The sequence below is a fragment of the Polistes dominula genome, unplaced genomic scaffold (assembly GCF_049000335.1).
Source record: "Polistes dominula isolate Pdom_NZ unplaced genomic scaffold, Pdom_raw_medaka contig_32, whole genome shotgun sequence".
NCBI classification, from domain to species: Eukaryota; Metazoa; Arthropoda; class Insecta; order Hymenoptera; family Vespidae; genus Polistes; species Polistes dominula.
The window spans coordinates 765,690-782,272 of record NW_028300880.1 but is presented as its reverse complement, the minus strand read 5'-3'; the positions used below and the strand labels follow the sequence as shown (position 1 = coordinate 782,272).

At 32.0% G+C, this 16,583-nt stretch overlaps 1 protein-coding gene across 8 annotated transcripts in view; it reads left to right on the top strand.

Moving 5' to 3' along the window:
- Positions 1-207: 207 nt before the first annotated feature.
- The window catches only part of LOC107069799 (sosondowah), a 120,696-nt gene continuing 104,320 nt past the window's right edge, over positions 208-16,583 (top strand). For 6 of the 8 annotated variants that reach the window (XM_015327409.2, XM_089176299.1, XM_089176303.1 and 3 more), the window contains exons 1-4: positions 208-367; positions 1,039-1,100; positions 1,558-1,929; positions 4,501-4,653. In XM_015327409.2, coding sequence (XP_015182895.2) covers positions 241-367; positions 1,039-1,100; positions 1,558-1,929; positions 4,501-4,653 — 714 coding nt within the window. In that variant the 5' untranslated portion in view covers positions 208-240. Of the gene's footprint in view, positions 368-1,038; positions 1,101-1,557; positions 1,930-4,500; positions 4,654-5,810; positions 6,217-16,583 lie in introns of those variants that run through there. The other 2 variants (XM_089176328.1, XM_089176302.1) reach the window with 2 other exon arrangements.

Below are 16,583 nucleotides of genomic sequence, written 5' to 3'. Positions count from 1 at the left end.
TAATTTTTTTATTTTTAATTAAAATACATTAAACGAACAGTCCTTTTACTTTATTGCACCCTAAAATGCGTGTTATAAAAGACACACGCGCTCCACACATATACTTACGTTTAAATGTATAATACATATACATACACAATCATATACACATATTGAAAGTTGCTTTACCGACGGTAATGAGCTTTCATACCTACCGACAGAGGCGCTGCTATAACCGGACGGCTTGAATCAGTGAACAAGATGGCGACGCCCAGTGAACTGTCTCTCGAAGAGATTCGCAAATATCTATTAGAAAACGGTGGTACGGCGCGTAATCATGATGTTGTCAAGTATTTCAAGAAATTTTTAACCGATCCTGAAACAAGAGGTGAGTTTTCCAACGTTATTACGTGCTTCTAAATTAAGTGTTGTCGAGTGTATGTCGTATCGTGCTTGACCTCGCGTGAGTACGCCCATGTGATCGTACAATCCGTGTTCACGGACACGTATGTGTGTGTATAGGTATCAATGTGTTCGTTCGTATGGATATAGCTATGTGCGATACGTAACATGTGTTCGTTTATTAGTGTGTGTGCATTGTTTTTGTTGGGTTATGAAGACGTTTCGATTTGAAATCAATTTCTTTTATATATGTGATATTATTAATGTTTAAATCTAAATATGTATAATATTATTGTTATATATATATATATTTATAATATTGTATAACATTTATATATAAAATATTATAATATAATTATTTTAGGTTAACCAATAAGTCCATGCTGTTTAATGTAATTCATTTGTTTGAAAATAACTGCATGGAGTTAGAAGATAACCTCAAATATAATATTGTAATATACATACATATTATATGTAATATTGTAATATTAATTTATATATATAACACATTGTAATATACATAACTTTATTATTATTTACTGTTCTGCTTTCTTAGTTTTTGTTCAGTGTTTTTGTTTTGATTTTCTTTTGTCAGTATTTGTTCATTTTTTTTTTTTTTGAGAAAGAAAATAATGTTGAAGGTTTGAAATTTTGCAGTGGAAGCACGAAATCGATTCAAGGAGTACGTGAATACTCTGGCCACCATAAAGAACGAGGAGGTAAGGTCTTCCAATCGCACTTTTCCTTCCGCCTTGACAGGAGCGACTTGTTGCGCCTCGTGCGACGTTGCCGGATCTACAAACAACGTCGTTGGCGCGCGATATCGTTTAATTCGAAAGTTTCTATGGAAATGACGTATACGTGAGCGACCGTGAACGTTATCAACAAATTTGCAATTTTACGTCTTATCTTATAGTCTTAACATTAGTTTCAGTATATTCATTTGTTAGGAAAAAAAATGTATTTTTAGTTAGTTCGGTTATAACGTTTGGAACGTTTCGATTTTCATTTGTTTTGTTTTTTTAAATATTCCAATAAAAAAATCCTTTTGTTTGTTTCGGAATTTGTATACGTTCGGATAAAGTAATTTTAATTCGGAATTCATTTAATTGTAAATATTAAATAATTAATATTGTAAAATTGTTTAGAAATTTATATTAAATCATTTAATTTCAGGGTGAAAAATATTTGGTGTTGAAGAAAAAGTATCGGCAAGCATCGTTGGATCTATCCAATCCTGAGAATATAAGCTCAACTCATACTTCACCCAATTCACCTCAACGAGAACCTCCTCCTTATCGAGCACCTCCACCTGCACCCTTAAGTCCTACCTCTAATAATACTCAAGAAACAAATCGTGATAACGACGTGCATACGAATTTGGAAAGTGACCCAGATACGAGAAAACAAATTCATTCTGACGAAGTTGTATCGTCGAGTGCATCTTCACCCCCCGTACCACCTCGTCGTAAGGGCCAGGACAAAATTAGGATGGATAGTAAAGAAAATATCGAGAAGAACAAAACTGGGACTGATGGTGTTAATAAAGTAAGTCATTTGTATTTCAATTTTATTAATTAATATACTTTTTTTTTCTTTTCTTGCACGCTAATTTTATGTTTTTTTCTAACATTTCTAACATATTTAAACGTTTTTGTTTCTTTATATAATATATTTGTAGTCGTATTTATTTATCTTATCTATGTACATAAATTTCTATATACCAAAATAACTCGAAACTTGTCGAATGCTTCAACAATTATTATCGCACAACAAAATGAATGTAATGTTGTGATAAAACCAAATTTTTTTTTATACAATTTTTCTATATTTGACAAATTTTATTGGTACTTACGTAATAACGCCACCGCAGAAAAATTCCGCTAATACGCCAATTTACACCTTAAATTGTTGCGACAAATCATAGAATAAAAAAAACTTTATTTAAAATCGAAACACAATGAAAATTCAAAAGATTTTATTTATAAAAAGTAGTCAATCGAATTTCGATGGAAAATGGGCCGATATAGAATTTATTATGTCGCTATAACCCTGACGAAACTCTGACGAAACCCTGACGGTTGCTGTGTGCAAACAACAAGGTTGCTCTTATTTAGCGCATTAGCGAAATTTTTGTTGCGGTGGCGTTAATACGTAAGTACCATTTTATTTAATTTTATATATACATTTATATATCATTTAACATATATTTATATATTGTACTTGTTGATATATATTATAAAAATAATTTACGTATAATAATATACTAGGTGTCTCAATATTTTTGCCACAAAATTTTATCAACATATTCTATAAATGTTATTTGGATGTAGGCTATTAAATGTTTTATTAAAACGTTATAAAAAAAAAAAAAATACAGTTTAAATGTATATATTTTTATAAACTTTCCATAATACCCTATTTTATATACAGTATATTATATTAAAAAGAAAATTTAATAAAACACAATACAATTGTTTAAAAATTATTTTAACAAGTGTTGTGTGTTAGCAGAAAATAATTTATTATATACATTGATAAACTTAATTGTTTTTTTATTATACAAATGTATACTCGTTATAGTAGTTTATAAATGGCATATGCTTAATGGTGTAGTTTAGTTTTTATCTAAACTCTTTTATATTATTTTATTTAAATTTTCTTTTTTTTTTCTTTTCATGTTTGTGTTTATACATAGCATGGCACATTTATTTCAAAAGCTGCAACAGCGTAGAAAGAACTTTGTAAACTCGCATTATTGTGACGTATATTTTGTTCTTTTTCCTTTGCAAAGGATGAACAAAATATTCTTGAATGGGCTAAAAGTATTTAGGTGATTTGAAATATTAATTTATTTTTTGTTTTGTTTGTTAAAGTATTTAGACTAATTTTATATTTAAAATTGTAAAATTATAAGTCCAAAAATGTTGAAAATTATTTATTAATATTTGACTATATTATTTAATTAGATATTAAATAGAAAAATAGAATAATTATTTAAATATGAATTACTATAAATTTGTACATTATTTATTGATTAAACAACATCTAAAAACTTTTACCCAACATATATTTGGATATATCACAGTACGCTTGAAATGCATAGCTAAATCGCATTGATTAGAAAAATCCAAAATCCTAAAATGATTCCTATGTTTCTCTTAAAACTACATTGTACTATATTCCATAGCAATTAGATTACATGAGCTTGATTTATAAAAATTTATATCATCGCCTATTTATGTATGTGTTACGTCAATGTATGAAAGACAAACAATATATACAATTCCTATGTAATATATAAAGTGTGCTTTGCGTTTTTAAACGAAGTATGAAAAATATCCTAATTATTCTAATATTATATATACTTTCTCCCTAGGCATTGTATATAACATCTAGTTATTATTTAGTTATCATCAATTTAAGATCCATAAAATAGTTTACATTGAGAAGAAAGAAATGCAAAATAAAGTACAGGATTTATAAAAATAGAAATGTAAAAGGACCCCCATAGGAATCCTTTTATTTATATTACGTTGCAATTAAAACCTATTCTTTAAAACCTTAGGTTTTAAAAAAATTCAAAGTAACATATGTTGTCATTTCCGAAACAAAACTGAAAAGCAAATGAGAAATTTATTATTTGAGAGACATAAAAAATATTTATTAGCTAAAATATTTTATACTTTGCCAGTTTATCTTTAAAATGTTTAAGAAATGTGTTAAATATTAATCGTTACATACTTTGCATAAAAACATGAAACATTTGATATATTACCTAGGAATTGTATACAATACCTACCCTTAATACATTAACGGTAACATATGTATTATATTACATTATTTTTCTTATTAGATTTCTGTGCAATTTGTTCGTAGATTCCTTGTATTTAGATCACCCGAGTGTGTATGTGCGTGCGTGTGTGGGTGTATGTATTTTTATTTTGTTTGTTTGATCCAACATGTCGTCGTATTTCATCTTGGTTGATTTTTTGCGCTGTTATTGTATTATCATTGTCGTTGCTGTCGCTGGTTTGTAGTTGGGTATAGTCGTGTGGGGTATTCCAATAGTTACTTTCTAAAAAGGATTCGTTGCAATGGTGATTATTGACGATACAGGAAGATGAAATCATCACTGCTGCTAATCCTGGATCCGGTGAAGAATTGAGCTTCCGTGAACGGATGCAACGTTTTGATCGGATGGCTAATGAAACTGATCTACATGGCAGACCTAACGGTACTACAACACCTACTAAAAAACGATCTGAAAAGGTAATCGATTATTATGCTTTTTTTTACATTTAAATTTTGGTCGAAGGGATTTCAATAAATTTCAGTGGAAACATTTTTTTTTAAATTATTATTATTATCATTATTAATTAGTTTTTTTGTTAATCATAATTCAGGAATTTTTCATTTATTATAGATGTTTTATTTATTTTTTTTTTTTTTAATGGGAAAGTATTCTTATCAATTTTTTTTTTTTAATTATTTTCAATCCATTATCGTGAGTAGTTTATTGTAGAAAATATTTGTTTATTATTAGAAACTTTTGCAAATCATAATTTTAGAAATTTTCTATTAATTGATAGAATTGATTATCGAAATAATAATTTTTATAGACTCTAGGAAATTTTGGGTTATAATTCAATTATATTTTCAGTCGAAGTTATCTTTATCAATTTTTATATTAACACAACTTGTAAAATATTATAATAATTATTTAAATAACAAAGATTTATTATTAATCGATGATCGATCGATACAATAGCAATCGAGGTGACGATTATTAATTAGTAGAAATTATATTTATTTATATTATTAATATATTTAATAATTATACTATTATTATATAATACTATGTCGAAAGATTTTTATTCAGTAATTCCTCATCGATTTTTTAAAACATAAACTCACAAATAGATTATTATTATAAATTAATACAATATTAATACAAATTAAGTATTCTCAATACAGATATTGTAATATAATAAATAAATAAAAAAATAATAATAAAAGGCATAAATTCAGGTAATCAAATATTAAACATCCAATTATTCCGATTACTTTCAATTCCAAATCAGATATTTCATACTCAATTATCTAACACACTGACATTTGCGATAAATCGATTATTTCAAACACAATAATACAATATATACGAATTTTCATTCGTAATTAATATGATACATGAAAATTAACTTGAATAAAAAAAAATACAAAGAAAGAAATCACAAAGAACCAAATTCGATATCTAAATTTTTTCCATAAGAAAAAGACTACCTTTAAAAAAAACATTATAATCGAACTTACACAAAAATATCTACATAAACGTTTCCGGTTGAATGACGATTGTAATCCAATACGAATAATAAGAAATATAGTCTCCCAACATAGATAAGAAAATTCTCATGGGATATAAATAACAGGTGCGCACCGCAAGATGGATCTCCATAGAACGGGAAGATATAAAGCAATTCCCTCCTTTCCTCCTTATATCTTTTCCTCCTCTCTGATCCCCTCCTCCTCCTCCTCCTCCCCCCATCACTTTAAAGAGTCACGTATTATAACCACCCAAGACGGAATGGATCGGCTGCTTGAACACAACTTCGAGATTGTAATCGTTCTTCGGAATCGTAGAAGGGTTGTTTCCTTCCGTTCTCCATTGAAGATGACTTTACGCTTGGTCGGCGCCTTTAATCGTTATCCTCGATAAACATATCAAAATTATGATGTAGGATACTAGCAATATACAACGATATACAAGAAACGAAATATAGGTGCCTATGTCACGTGTTACTGTGGCTTTGTTATAATAAGTTGATTTAATATAATACTAAATTATTCAATGGAATGAAAATTAATTATTCACTTATAATTTTGGATAGTTGAAATTAAACAAAAAACAATATAAAATTTGTAATTTTACATTTTATTCATCTAATATTTGAGTATAGTATGTTACGTGAATTATTTACTAAGTTGTTTATTAATAATACACGAAAAAAGAAATAGAAAAAGTAAGATTATGTCGTATGTAAATTTGTTAATTGATATACTGCGTCATCTATTAAATATTTGCAAAACTTAGAGAGCTAGATAACAAATAGAAATTAATTACGAAAATAATATCCTATATTTTAAGTAGGAACAAATCACACAAAATAAAACAACTTTTTCGTAAGATCGATTTAACAGTTTCGGAACTATAAGTGGACAAACATTATGACACTGAATTTTTGTATATATGTATGTGTTTATATATTCTTTTGTATCATTTCCTAATTTCTTTCTTTCTGATTATTTTTATTTGATTTCTTTTTTGGTATCTTCTCTTTTTAATATCAATCGTTGTGTGTCGTGTAGTATATCCTATAAGCTTTTAGGGGGGTTTCACTCTTTCCTTATTTCATTTCTATCTCTCATTCTTAGTTTCTCTGTATCTTTCTCTTTTATTCTTACATTAACCTCATCCAACTTCAACTCTTCCTCCTCCACTTTTAATTTTCAGCCAGAGCTAATTATGATTTATGGCAACATCGGCGCAACATCCTGATCGGTACGCGAGATACCGCCCGCAGGATATTCAAATGCGATGAATATTGCTCGGCTGCGATAAACTACGCACGAACGACGAGAGAAACCATGAGAATAAGAAAGAAAGATAGTGTGTGTGTGTGTGTGTTTGTATGAGATAGAAAGAGTGAAAGAAAGATTACGCGCGCGAAAGAAAGAAAGAAAGAAAGAAAGAAAGAAAGAAAGGATGGACGAAAGAGAAGTACTAAGGGCTCGGGAAGTTGTTGGAAAGGGATAGGGGGTTAGGGGGATTAAGGAGGGGATTGAGCAGAAGCGCGTGCAAAGGATACGAGGAAAGGATTCCTAGTAGTCTACTCGGTATGCAAGATGAGCAGTCAGCCTTGTACACACCGTATCCTTTCCTCTTGCTGAAAGGATGTATATCCTTGTGCACCATGAAACCGTTCGATACAAAATCGACGATTCCACTCTGTTAAAGCGTTGAAAGGTAATTTATGCTGGGGTATATGTTTCAAAAGAGAGATAAAAATTCATGTTAAATTTTATTTAATACATTCTTTTTATTTTTCTTTACCTTACCTTAATCCTAAAACCTTCAACACTACACTGACCCATCCCTCCATCCCTATCTCCGTCCAGGGGGACAGGCGTGTCATTTTTGGTTTGCCTTTTTTTATTGTTTCATTTTTTGTTTTGTTTTATTTGTTTTTTTTTTAATATCGGTTTGATGGAAGATTAATCGTCACTTTCGATTGCTAGATCGGTTGTTAATTTTTCAATATATACAGGGTGATTTTTGGAACGGAGACGGGTAATAACTTTTTTTTAAGTAACAATAGAAAAAAAGAATCATAAAGGAAAAGGTTATATGGCACAACAAATGTCAACTTTCTATGATCATTACTTTTATTGAAAATGCATCGATGCACCCGATAGATGCAGTTGCACTTTTTTTTCTACACTATTCGATTCCTTTTTTTATTTTGCGTTAAAAAGTATTTGAGTGAAGATCATCGAAGTGTCAATAGTTTACGAGATATTTGATGTTTTATATCAGCAATATACAGGTTTTATAAAAATATCTTAAAAAGATTAAAATACTTAGCATAATATGTTAAATGTTATTTATAATATTCTTATTATTAATTATATTCTAAAGATTTTTATATTTTATTTAGAAAAATAGGAAGTTAAAAGAAATAATTAAAATGATTAAGTCATCTGATATAGACTTGATATTATTAATCTTTTTTTAAAACGCATGTCATTGACCTTAGAACGGACGTCCAAAACCTTTTTTTCAGGGAGGGGAAGCAGTATTAAACAATAATTCATTAGCTGTATTATTAAAAAGGTTATTTAATAGTGTCGAAGTTACGTGAATAAGCCAGTATATAGGATAATTATGTATTATTCACACGCCACCGTCGTCGAAAAAGCGGCATTTCGTCTTTCATCGTACGAATTCGGGCGGGCAACCTGTTAATTTTTATTGCCCGTAAGCGTTCGGTTCGGTAAGGGATTTCAGGGCGCGTGGAGTGAATGAATCCTCTTGGCTCTCGCCTCCGGACATCCTGTAATCTTTCCCTTGGAAAAGAAAGAGAGAGAAAAAAGGAAGGAAAGAAAGAAAAGAAAGAAAGAAAGAAAGGATGATAGTATGTGTGCTCGTTGGTAGGGCCACCGTCGCGTTTCAACCTTTCCTTTAACGGTGTTTATCATGCACCATGGCCACACCATATCGTTCTTTGAATTCATAATGGGAATTCTATTTTCTCGTGTCGCGTGCCGCGTTTCTTCCTTCTACTTGACTAAATCTTTTTTATTTTTTATTTTTTTTTGGGTTATTTTCTTCTTTTTTTTTCAAACATTTTCTTTGACTTTTCTTTTCATTTTACTTTTAATTTATATTTAGTTTGTATTTATTATTACAATTTATTTACTTTTTTTTTTCGTTAACAAAATGTTGAACTTTATGGGAATTTTTAATTATTTATTTAATTATTTTCAGTTTTATGTGATATCATATATTTGTGGGTGGGTTTTGAATAATTGCGAATCATGTGTTGCATTTATTTAAATTTTAATTAATCTTTTTTAGAGTGCTATGGACGCAAATATGCGTTTGGTAAAAATATATATAAATTATCATAAAACTATTTCTAAAGTATATAATTTCCATTAAATTATATTTCTCAAGAAACATCAGCCTTAGTCAACTATTCTGACAAAGATTAATTGTTAAGACAATACATGTTGTTTTTACAAAACAACAAAATAAAAAATGAAAAATAAAAAAAAGAACGTAACAAAAACCATCACAAACTATAATAGAGAAAATCATCTAGGAGATAACAGAGCGTATGTTGAAGTCCTCGAGAAGTAAGCTTCACGAGGCAAGTTTGCCTTCGAGGGTGTCTTGTCGAGGTTGTCGCGCACGGGATCATGCAAGTTGTGCCCTTACCTCTCACCCCTTATGCACTTTCTCTCTCTCTCTTTCTCACACACATATATACTGTCTATCTATCTATCTATCTCTCTCTCTTTCTATGTGTAACTCTATTTCCTTTTCACTCCAACAACCTACTCCTAGCACTTGCACCGTAGAGCCTCTTTGCATATACATTCTGTAAGATTACTTTGTGCGGTTTACACCCTCGACCCAACCCAAACCAACCCTGACGCAACTGAAACCCTCTCTCTTACCCTTTCTGTTGAGCACGTTACGCTTTGCCTCCTCTCGTCTAGCTCGTTCCTTTTGCCAGAAGGCAAACTACCCTTCCAAGTTTCAGCCAAGGTCCCTAATGTATGCGGAACTATACCGTAGAAATTCCAAGTTCGGCACGGCCGTGTTACCTCCCCACCCCCTTCTTTACGATGAGCTTTCACCCCCTTCTATCTCTCTCTCTCTCTCTCTCTCTCTCTGTCTCTCATACACATTTACTTCCTTTATCTATATGTTTATTCTCTTTGTCTTTGTCTCTCTCTCTCTATCTCTCTCTCTCTGTGTTTCACTCTCTTAGTTTCACCTTTAGGTTTTCATCTTTCTCTTTAGCCGCGGAAAGAGGCGTACGAGGCAAACACGCGTGATCCTAATTAGAACGCGTCCTCAAGGTGCCGAAGTAAAAGGGAGCTTCTTATTAGGCGTCTCGTGAAACGCCCTAGGCAGTTAAAAGCTTACATGCATGTTAAACCTCCACCACCCGGTGCTTCTTGCTCTTTCTCCTAGGTTTCTCAAAGATTATATTATCTCTTTCTTAGTTACTCTTTGTCTATTTTTGTTTTTCTATTGTTGTACGTTCTAGAAGCTTTTGTTGACGAGCTTAGTTAATGTGTGGTTGGTTCATTTATTTTATTTTTGTTTTTTTACTTTATACTTCTTTTGGTATTTAACTATGCAGTATTGTCTTAGGAATTGTAATATTTTTTTTATTTTGGTACTTTTTAATTATTAGTATTTTCATTTTATGATAATTATAATAGTTTTGAACAAAATAATATGCACATTCCAAGTCACAATACTACAGTTCTCAGATATTAACTTAAGTATTATTCCAAATTTAATCTATAAACAATTAAAATGAATGAACATTTACGTATTCTAAAAGTATGTATAATAAATATAAGAACAATAAAAAACCCAATATCAATTGTATCAATAATTATTGATCCAAATGATCCCCATTATATCAACTAATTAGCACGAGATCTTGCATACCCAAGTTCAGTATCATCACATTGATCCCGAATACTCTTTTTGTCGCGCGATATCGTTGGTTAATAGATAAAAAAACAAAAAAAGATAAATCGATAGCTTTCATTGGCGGTATTATATTCGTTTTCTAAATGTGGTATGTCAATAAATTGTAAACCGGGTAACGAGGGTTCCCCAGGTTTCCTTCTTATCTTTTAGCTCTTCTGCCCAAGTAGATTTGCCTAATTAAAGGAACAAGATGTAAACGATTTTATTCCCGCCATGGTTCTTCGGTATCTTCTTATCTCTCTTTCTCTCTTTCTTTCTGTCTCTCTCTCTTTCTCTCTTAAGCACAGGGCACACACGGCATCGAACGAATAAGTGGACTCTTTCGTATCTCTTGACGGGAGCCGAGCAAACGCGTACCTAAAACTACACCAAACAGGGCCAGGTGTGTTTCTTTTACCAATGCTCAACCAGCCCAACGCGCCAACTCTGATTAATGATCAGGATATTTTATCGAGTAAAACGACCATAGAAGACAAACAAAAATATTTCAAAGAAAATATACTCTACTACACACATACTTATACGCCGTTCACGTACAGGGTGTCTCAAAAGTTGTTTTATTGCGTTAACTGTTATCTATAATGGTGTTTCATTCAAAAAGATGAGTCTCAACAAGCCACAATAGTGGTTTGAAGACCGGTAGTGAAGTACCGGTTGAAAAAATGACATGGTATGTGATGTAAACTATAATAGGTTATAAATCTTCAGTTATATTATGTTAATAATAATAAATATGAATATACAATGGTGCAATTTTAAATTTATATTACAAAATTTCAAATCTTTTTGAATCAAAGATTTTGAAGACACCCTGTATTAACTTATGTTTCGTTTAATATATATTTCTGTTCTTTGTCGTGGAACCTAAAATACTATTGCGATCGTAGTAACAACGGTACTCTAGATTTAAATTAAAAGATAACCATAGTTTCTCCATCGGTTTTTTGTCCCTCTCTCTCCCTCTCTTTCCCCATCTCTCTCTCTCTCTCTCTCTCTCTCTCTCTTTCTATCTTTATCTTTTTCTTTTTTCTGTTTATTTCTTTCATTTTGTGTCTCTCTCTTTCACTCGCTTATTCATTTGGTGAAAGTAACAACGTTCGAACATAACCTAACGCTTCTTCTTTTTCACAACGTGCGATGAGAACGCGATCATGTAATCGTGCTCGTCTACGCGCTTGAGATGTTATCGTTAAGAAGAAAAAGAAAAAGAAGAAGAAAAAAGAAAAAAGGGGAAGTTCGAATAATTAATTAACGTTTTGACTGCCAAACGTATTAACATAAAGTTATAGGAACGTCCATATTTTAATGAGTTAGCCAGACATACAACTATAACTAAGTTGCTTTATTAATTTTATAGGTTGTTAATGTTTCGTAAAATAAAAATTTCTAAATAATAAAATCAGTATTATATTTAACAAACGTTTCATCATTTTTAACATTAATAGTTAAGCCATTAATTAAATAAGTGCAATAATTTTGTGAGTACTCATCTCCCCCCCCCCCATTTGTATCTCAACAAACTCGTCAATTAATTTTTATGATTACAAAAATGAACCTAAAAGTGAATACAAAGTTTCTAAACAAAACTAATTAACTAAAACCAATTATAAAATCAGCCAATAACATCACCCAATTATAAAATCATTCAATAATTATCAGCCAAATAATTTCTTTTCGTTTATTCACCATTAACATAATCTCAACAGATCCATCAATATCTTTTCATCATTACAGAAAAAAGGTAGCAAAATTAAATGAAAAACAAAAAGAAAGAAAATAATGAGAACTCTTAGAAAAAAAAGGTGGTAGGTAATAAAAGGACATAAATAATCATGTATAACAGGAGTAGTTAACACGAACCGTTTCCGCAGTTGTTCGAAAGGAAGGATGATAGTCCTAGTAGTAGATAGGTTGAACTAACAAGTTAGCCGACATTTATTCCAGGTCATTACGAGTTAATCTCAAAGGCATACCACACAACCGCGCATTATCATTTAAATTGGTGTCGTTATACTCGCGCATTAAATTCGTTGGTTCGTTCGTTCGTTCGTTGGTTGGTTCGTTCATTCATTCGTTCATGCTTGGACTCCGCCCTCATTTTCGTTGTTAGTTTGTCATTTGCTACACTTTCCTTTTATCTAATATTTCAACGTGATGAACGAAGAATACACTGGTGTGATGACACGGGAATATATGAGAATGAGTATAAAAAGTACTATTATATGGTGACCCAAATGTTCGTGCATTTTTAAAATTAACCCTTTTTTGGTTGCTACCTTTTCATACGTGATTCTCACTAGGTTGTTACTGGTTTTGGTAAATATGGTAATATATTTTCAATTCACTCGTTGTCACACGTCCCAGCGACAAAGTACTGTTGTCACGTGAGAGGTGACTTACGACCATTAAGGGTTAATATTTCACTTGCATGTAAAGTAATTTTATCAAATTCCAAAAATTGCACTTATCTGAAACAACACAATAAACCCACGAATTTTTGATTCACCTTAATATAACTTTGAGAAAAGTATGAAGTGAAAAGGGGTGGTATGGGGGGGCAGGGGCAGGGACAGGGGCAGGGGTTAAGGTATATAACACTTGCGTTTGGATTTTTTTATCAAGGTTAAAATCTTCTAGTAAACTTCAGGTGTAAAAGAATTACCGTGTAGCGCGATTTATCGTCCGCATTTTTTTTCCCCAATCCCCTTGGCCCCCCCTCCCTCGGTACACGAATCTTGGTAGTAAATCAAATTCGTTTATTCCATTTGCCGGCTGAGTTACCCGTTCTTTTCTTTTTTTCTTGACTTTCTTTTTCTTTATTCTTACTCATGGCGAACGGTGAATGGAGACTCGTCGGTTTGTGCCACGCCAGGAGGTGAGACTCCCGTAGTGACAGTCTATGGGTACTACTAGAACGAAAACTGACTGATCGTGACTGTCACAATTGTGTAAAGGGACTCCACCCTTCCGGGTCTAAATTTTCCTTGGTGGTCTCTTTGATTGTCATTTTTCTCTCTTCATCTTCTCTTTTTGGTCCATTCAGTTATCATTTATCTTTGATTATTTGTCAGTTGGTCAAGTTTGATAAATATTTATATTTGGTGATGATGTTTTATTTGGGATAAGTATTATTATGTATTGGAATAAGAAAGTTATGGAACGAATAGGTTTCATGGGGGTTTTAATGAAGTATTGTTGGTTAAATCTAAGTTAGATTTTAGGTTTATTTTGTAACATATTCGATAATTATTTTGAAATGTATTTTACATGCATTTATCTGAAAATTGGCAAAAACATTGAGGATAACGTAACCTATCATTTTTTATCTGACAATTATAGGTTAGGTTACCAGACAAGTTTTATCCGTGACTGATATTTTTAATATAAAAGATGTTTCGTAACATATATAAAACACAAACAAAAATAGAATACATGGTTGGATAAACTATTTTTATTATTTTTATGTTCTCAATTCATACTCGAAACAGCCTGTATATTAAAAACATCAATCAACAACCCAAATAAAACAGCTTCAAACTCCTACATACAAAAGCCGAATCCCTAACAAATTTAAATCCAAATCTACCAGAGATCCAAATATTTGTTCGTACTCTCATAAATCATAATATCAATCCTTTCCTCTCATCTTACAAAGTATCACTGGAGACACTTTAAACGTCCTAATCCCTTCAAAGTCGTACGTTAACTTTGTAATTCTGACTTCTGTGCTACAATATTCAAGATTGCGAAGAAGGGTTAACCGGGTGAGTGCATAAAGTTTGAGAAGTGTATGAGGAGAAAGGATTGGGGGTTTGAGGATTGCAAGGACGGATTAAAAAGCACGCTCGTGATGTATCACCGTGCTCTCGCGAGGAGTGTCTCGACAAACTGCTGTCAGTAGATCGAAGAAGGCGTAGCTCCGGACGTTCTTACACGACATTAGCTAGAGATCAACGTAGATAGTGTCTCCGATCGTGAAACGCACGGCAGGATACGAAGTATCTAGATGGTGATCGACCGTAGAGAAAAACCTTTGGAAGGAAGTTGAGAAGGGGAGGGTGGGGAGAATGATCAACCGCACGATGGGCATTCCTTTCCGCGTGGTAGAAATGGTATAAAGAACGTTTGCTTGTACTCCAAACGATAATGTAACCCATTTCTTCTTACTATACAAAGATACTTAATGTTAGCTTTTATAGTCGCATTACTTTCATCTTTACAATTTTGAAATAATTGATGATAGGGGGAGAAAAGATAATACTATTTTTGTATTACTAATCAATCCTAAATTCTTATTAATTGTTACTTAATTTGTTAAGTTTATTATTGCAAGGGTTATGCAATTCTAAAAAAAAAAGGAGGTACTTTCTACCTAACCTAATATATTTGTGAATCGATACAAATTTTTGGATAACTCAATAAAATATCAGATTAGAAAATATTTAACATCTTGTTAGACTTGGAACATGTTACCTTGACAAATTTTACAATCGTGACATTGCATATTACCAAATTTGAAAATCATTCGAACCAATATATACGTTTACAACTATTTCTAACCATGTTAACCTCAAAATCATATTAATTGTTCATTTTTAGCTTAATCCTTATCCGACTTGTAACAAATCAAGTTAGATAATCTTAAACAAACAATATCTAACAAATAAAATCATTGGTATCACTCAACTAGATCTTAGATTATTATTATTCCCCATTTAGGCAAGAGATCTCGTTACGTTAGGAGAGAAAGGTTAGAGTATCCAATAGCGACATTCCGCAACGTCTTCTATCCTTTCTCTCTTTTCCGGGCACTGATACAAGGCCGATACCTTGATCCGATCAGAATCAAGTTCCCTTTCGCGAGGATAATCCTCCGTTAAACGGTCGTACGTCGTACAACAGTGGCCAACAAACGGTTCCCCAAGTTTGTACTTTTATTCTTCTATATATTATGTTATAGGTAAGAACGGAATAAAAGAAATAGAGGGAAAAAAAGAAATAAAGAAAGAGAATATCCTTATCAAAGATCTGCGGCTTCGGCCAGTGAGCGGCTATTTGTATTCATAAGACTGCGGGAGGCCGGCGCTCGTGGGCTCCAGATATCCTGGCCCTTTTACCAGGTCTACTTCTTTTCAGTTCTGGTCAGGGACTCCTTTCCCCAGGGATCGAACTTGGGTTACCTCTAGGCACCTTAGTTCTCAGTTCACCTAGTTGAAAGAGAAGAAATCTTTATTGTTGTTATTGTTGTTGTTGTTAGTGGTAGTTTTAGTTGTGGTGGTTTTGGTATAGGGCTAAGTCATTTGTGCCTTTAGATAGGCGCCTTCTTCTTTCTTTCTAGATCTTTTGGTATGAACGGGTATAAGGTCTCAAGAAAAGAAAGAAAGAATAAAAGAGAGAAAGAGAGAGAGAGAGAGAGAAAGAGAAAGAGAAAGAAAAAGCCCGCGGCCTGTGTTCGCGAGATGCGCACGCTCGAGAATGTGACCAGTCATCGAGTTATTTAATTTTTCGAGGCACCCCCGCCGCGCGTGTTTGCTCAGCCCTGCTGTGAGCACAAATTACCTCGCGACCGAATCACCTCCAGCAAAATGCTCTAAGGTCTTTCAAAGAAAGAATGAGAAAGAGAGAGAGGGAAATAGAATGTTGTTATATGTTTTTTTTTCTACCACTTCTCGATTCGTACAGAATCCAAATTCCTTTCGTCAAGATTTAAACAGGGACATGATTCTTTTGTTTTTCTTTTTTTTAACTGTACTTGATGTTTTTCATATTTGAAATCAGTAGTTTGACGTGTATAGTATTGAACAATTTTATATTGTTTTTGGATTATGCTGTTGATTATATTTTATAATATTAATTATATTATACCAATTATATTACCAATCATCCTTAATTCGTCAAATATTAA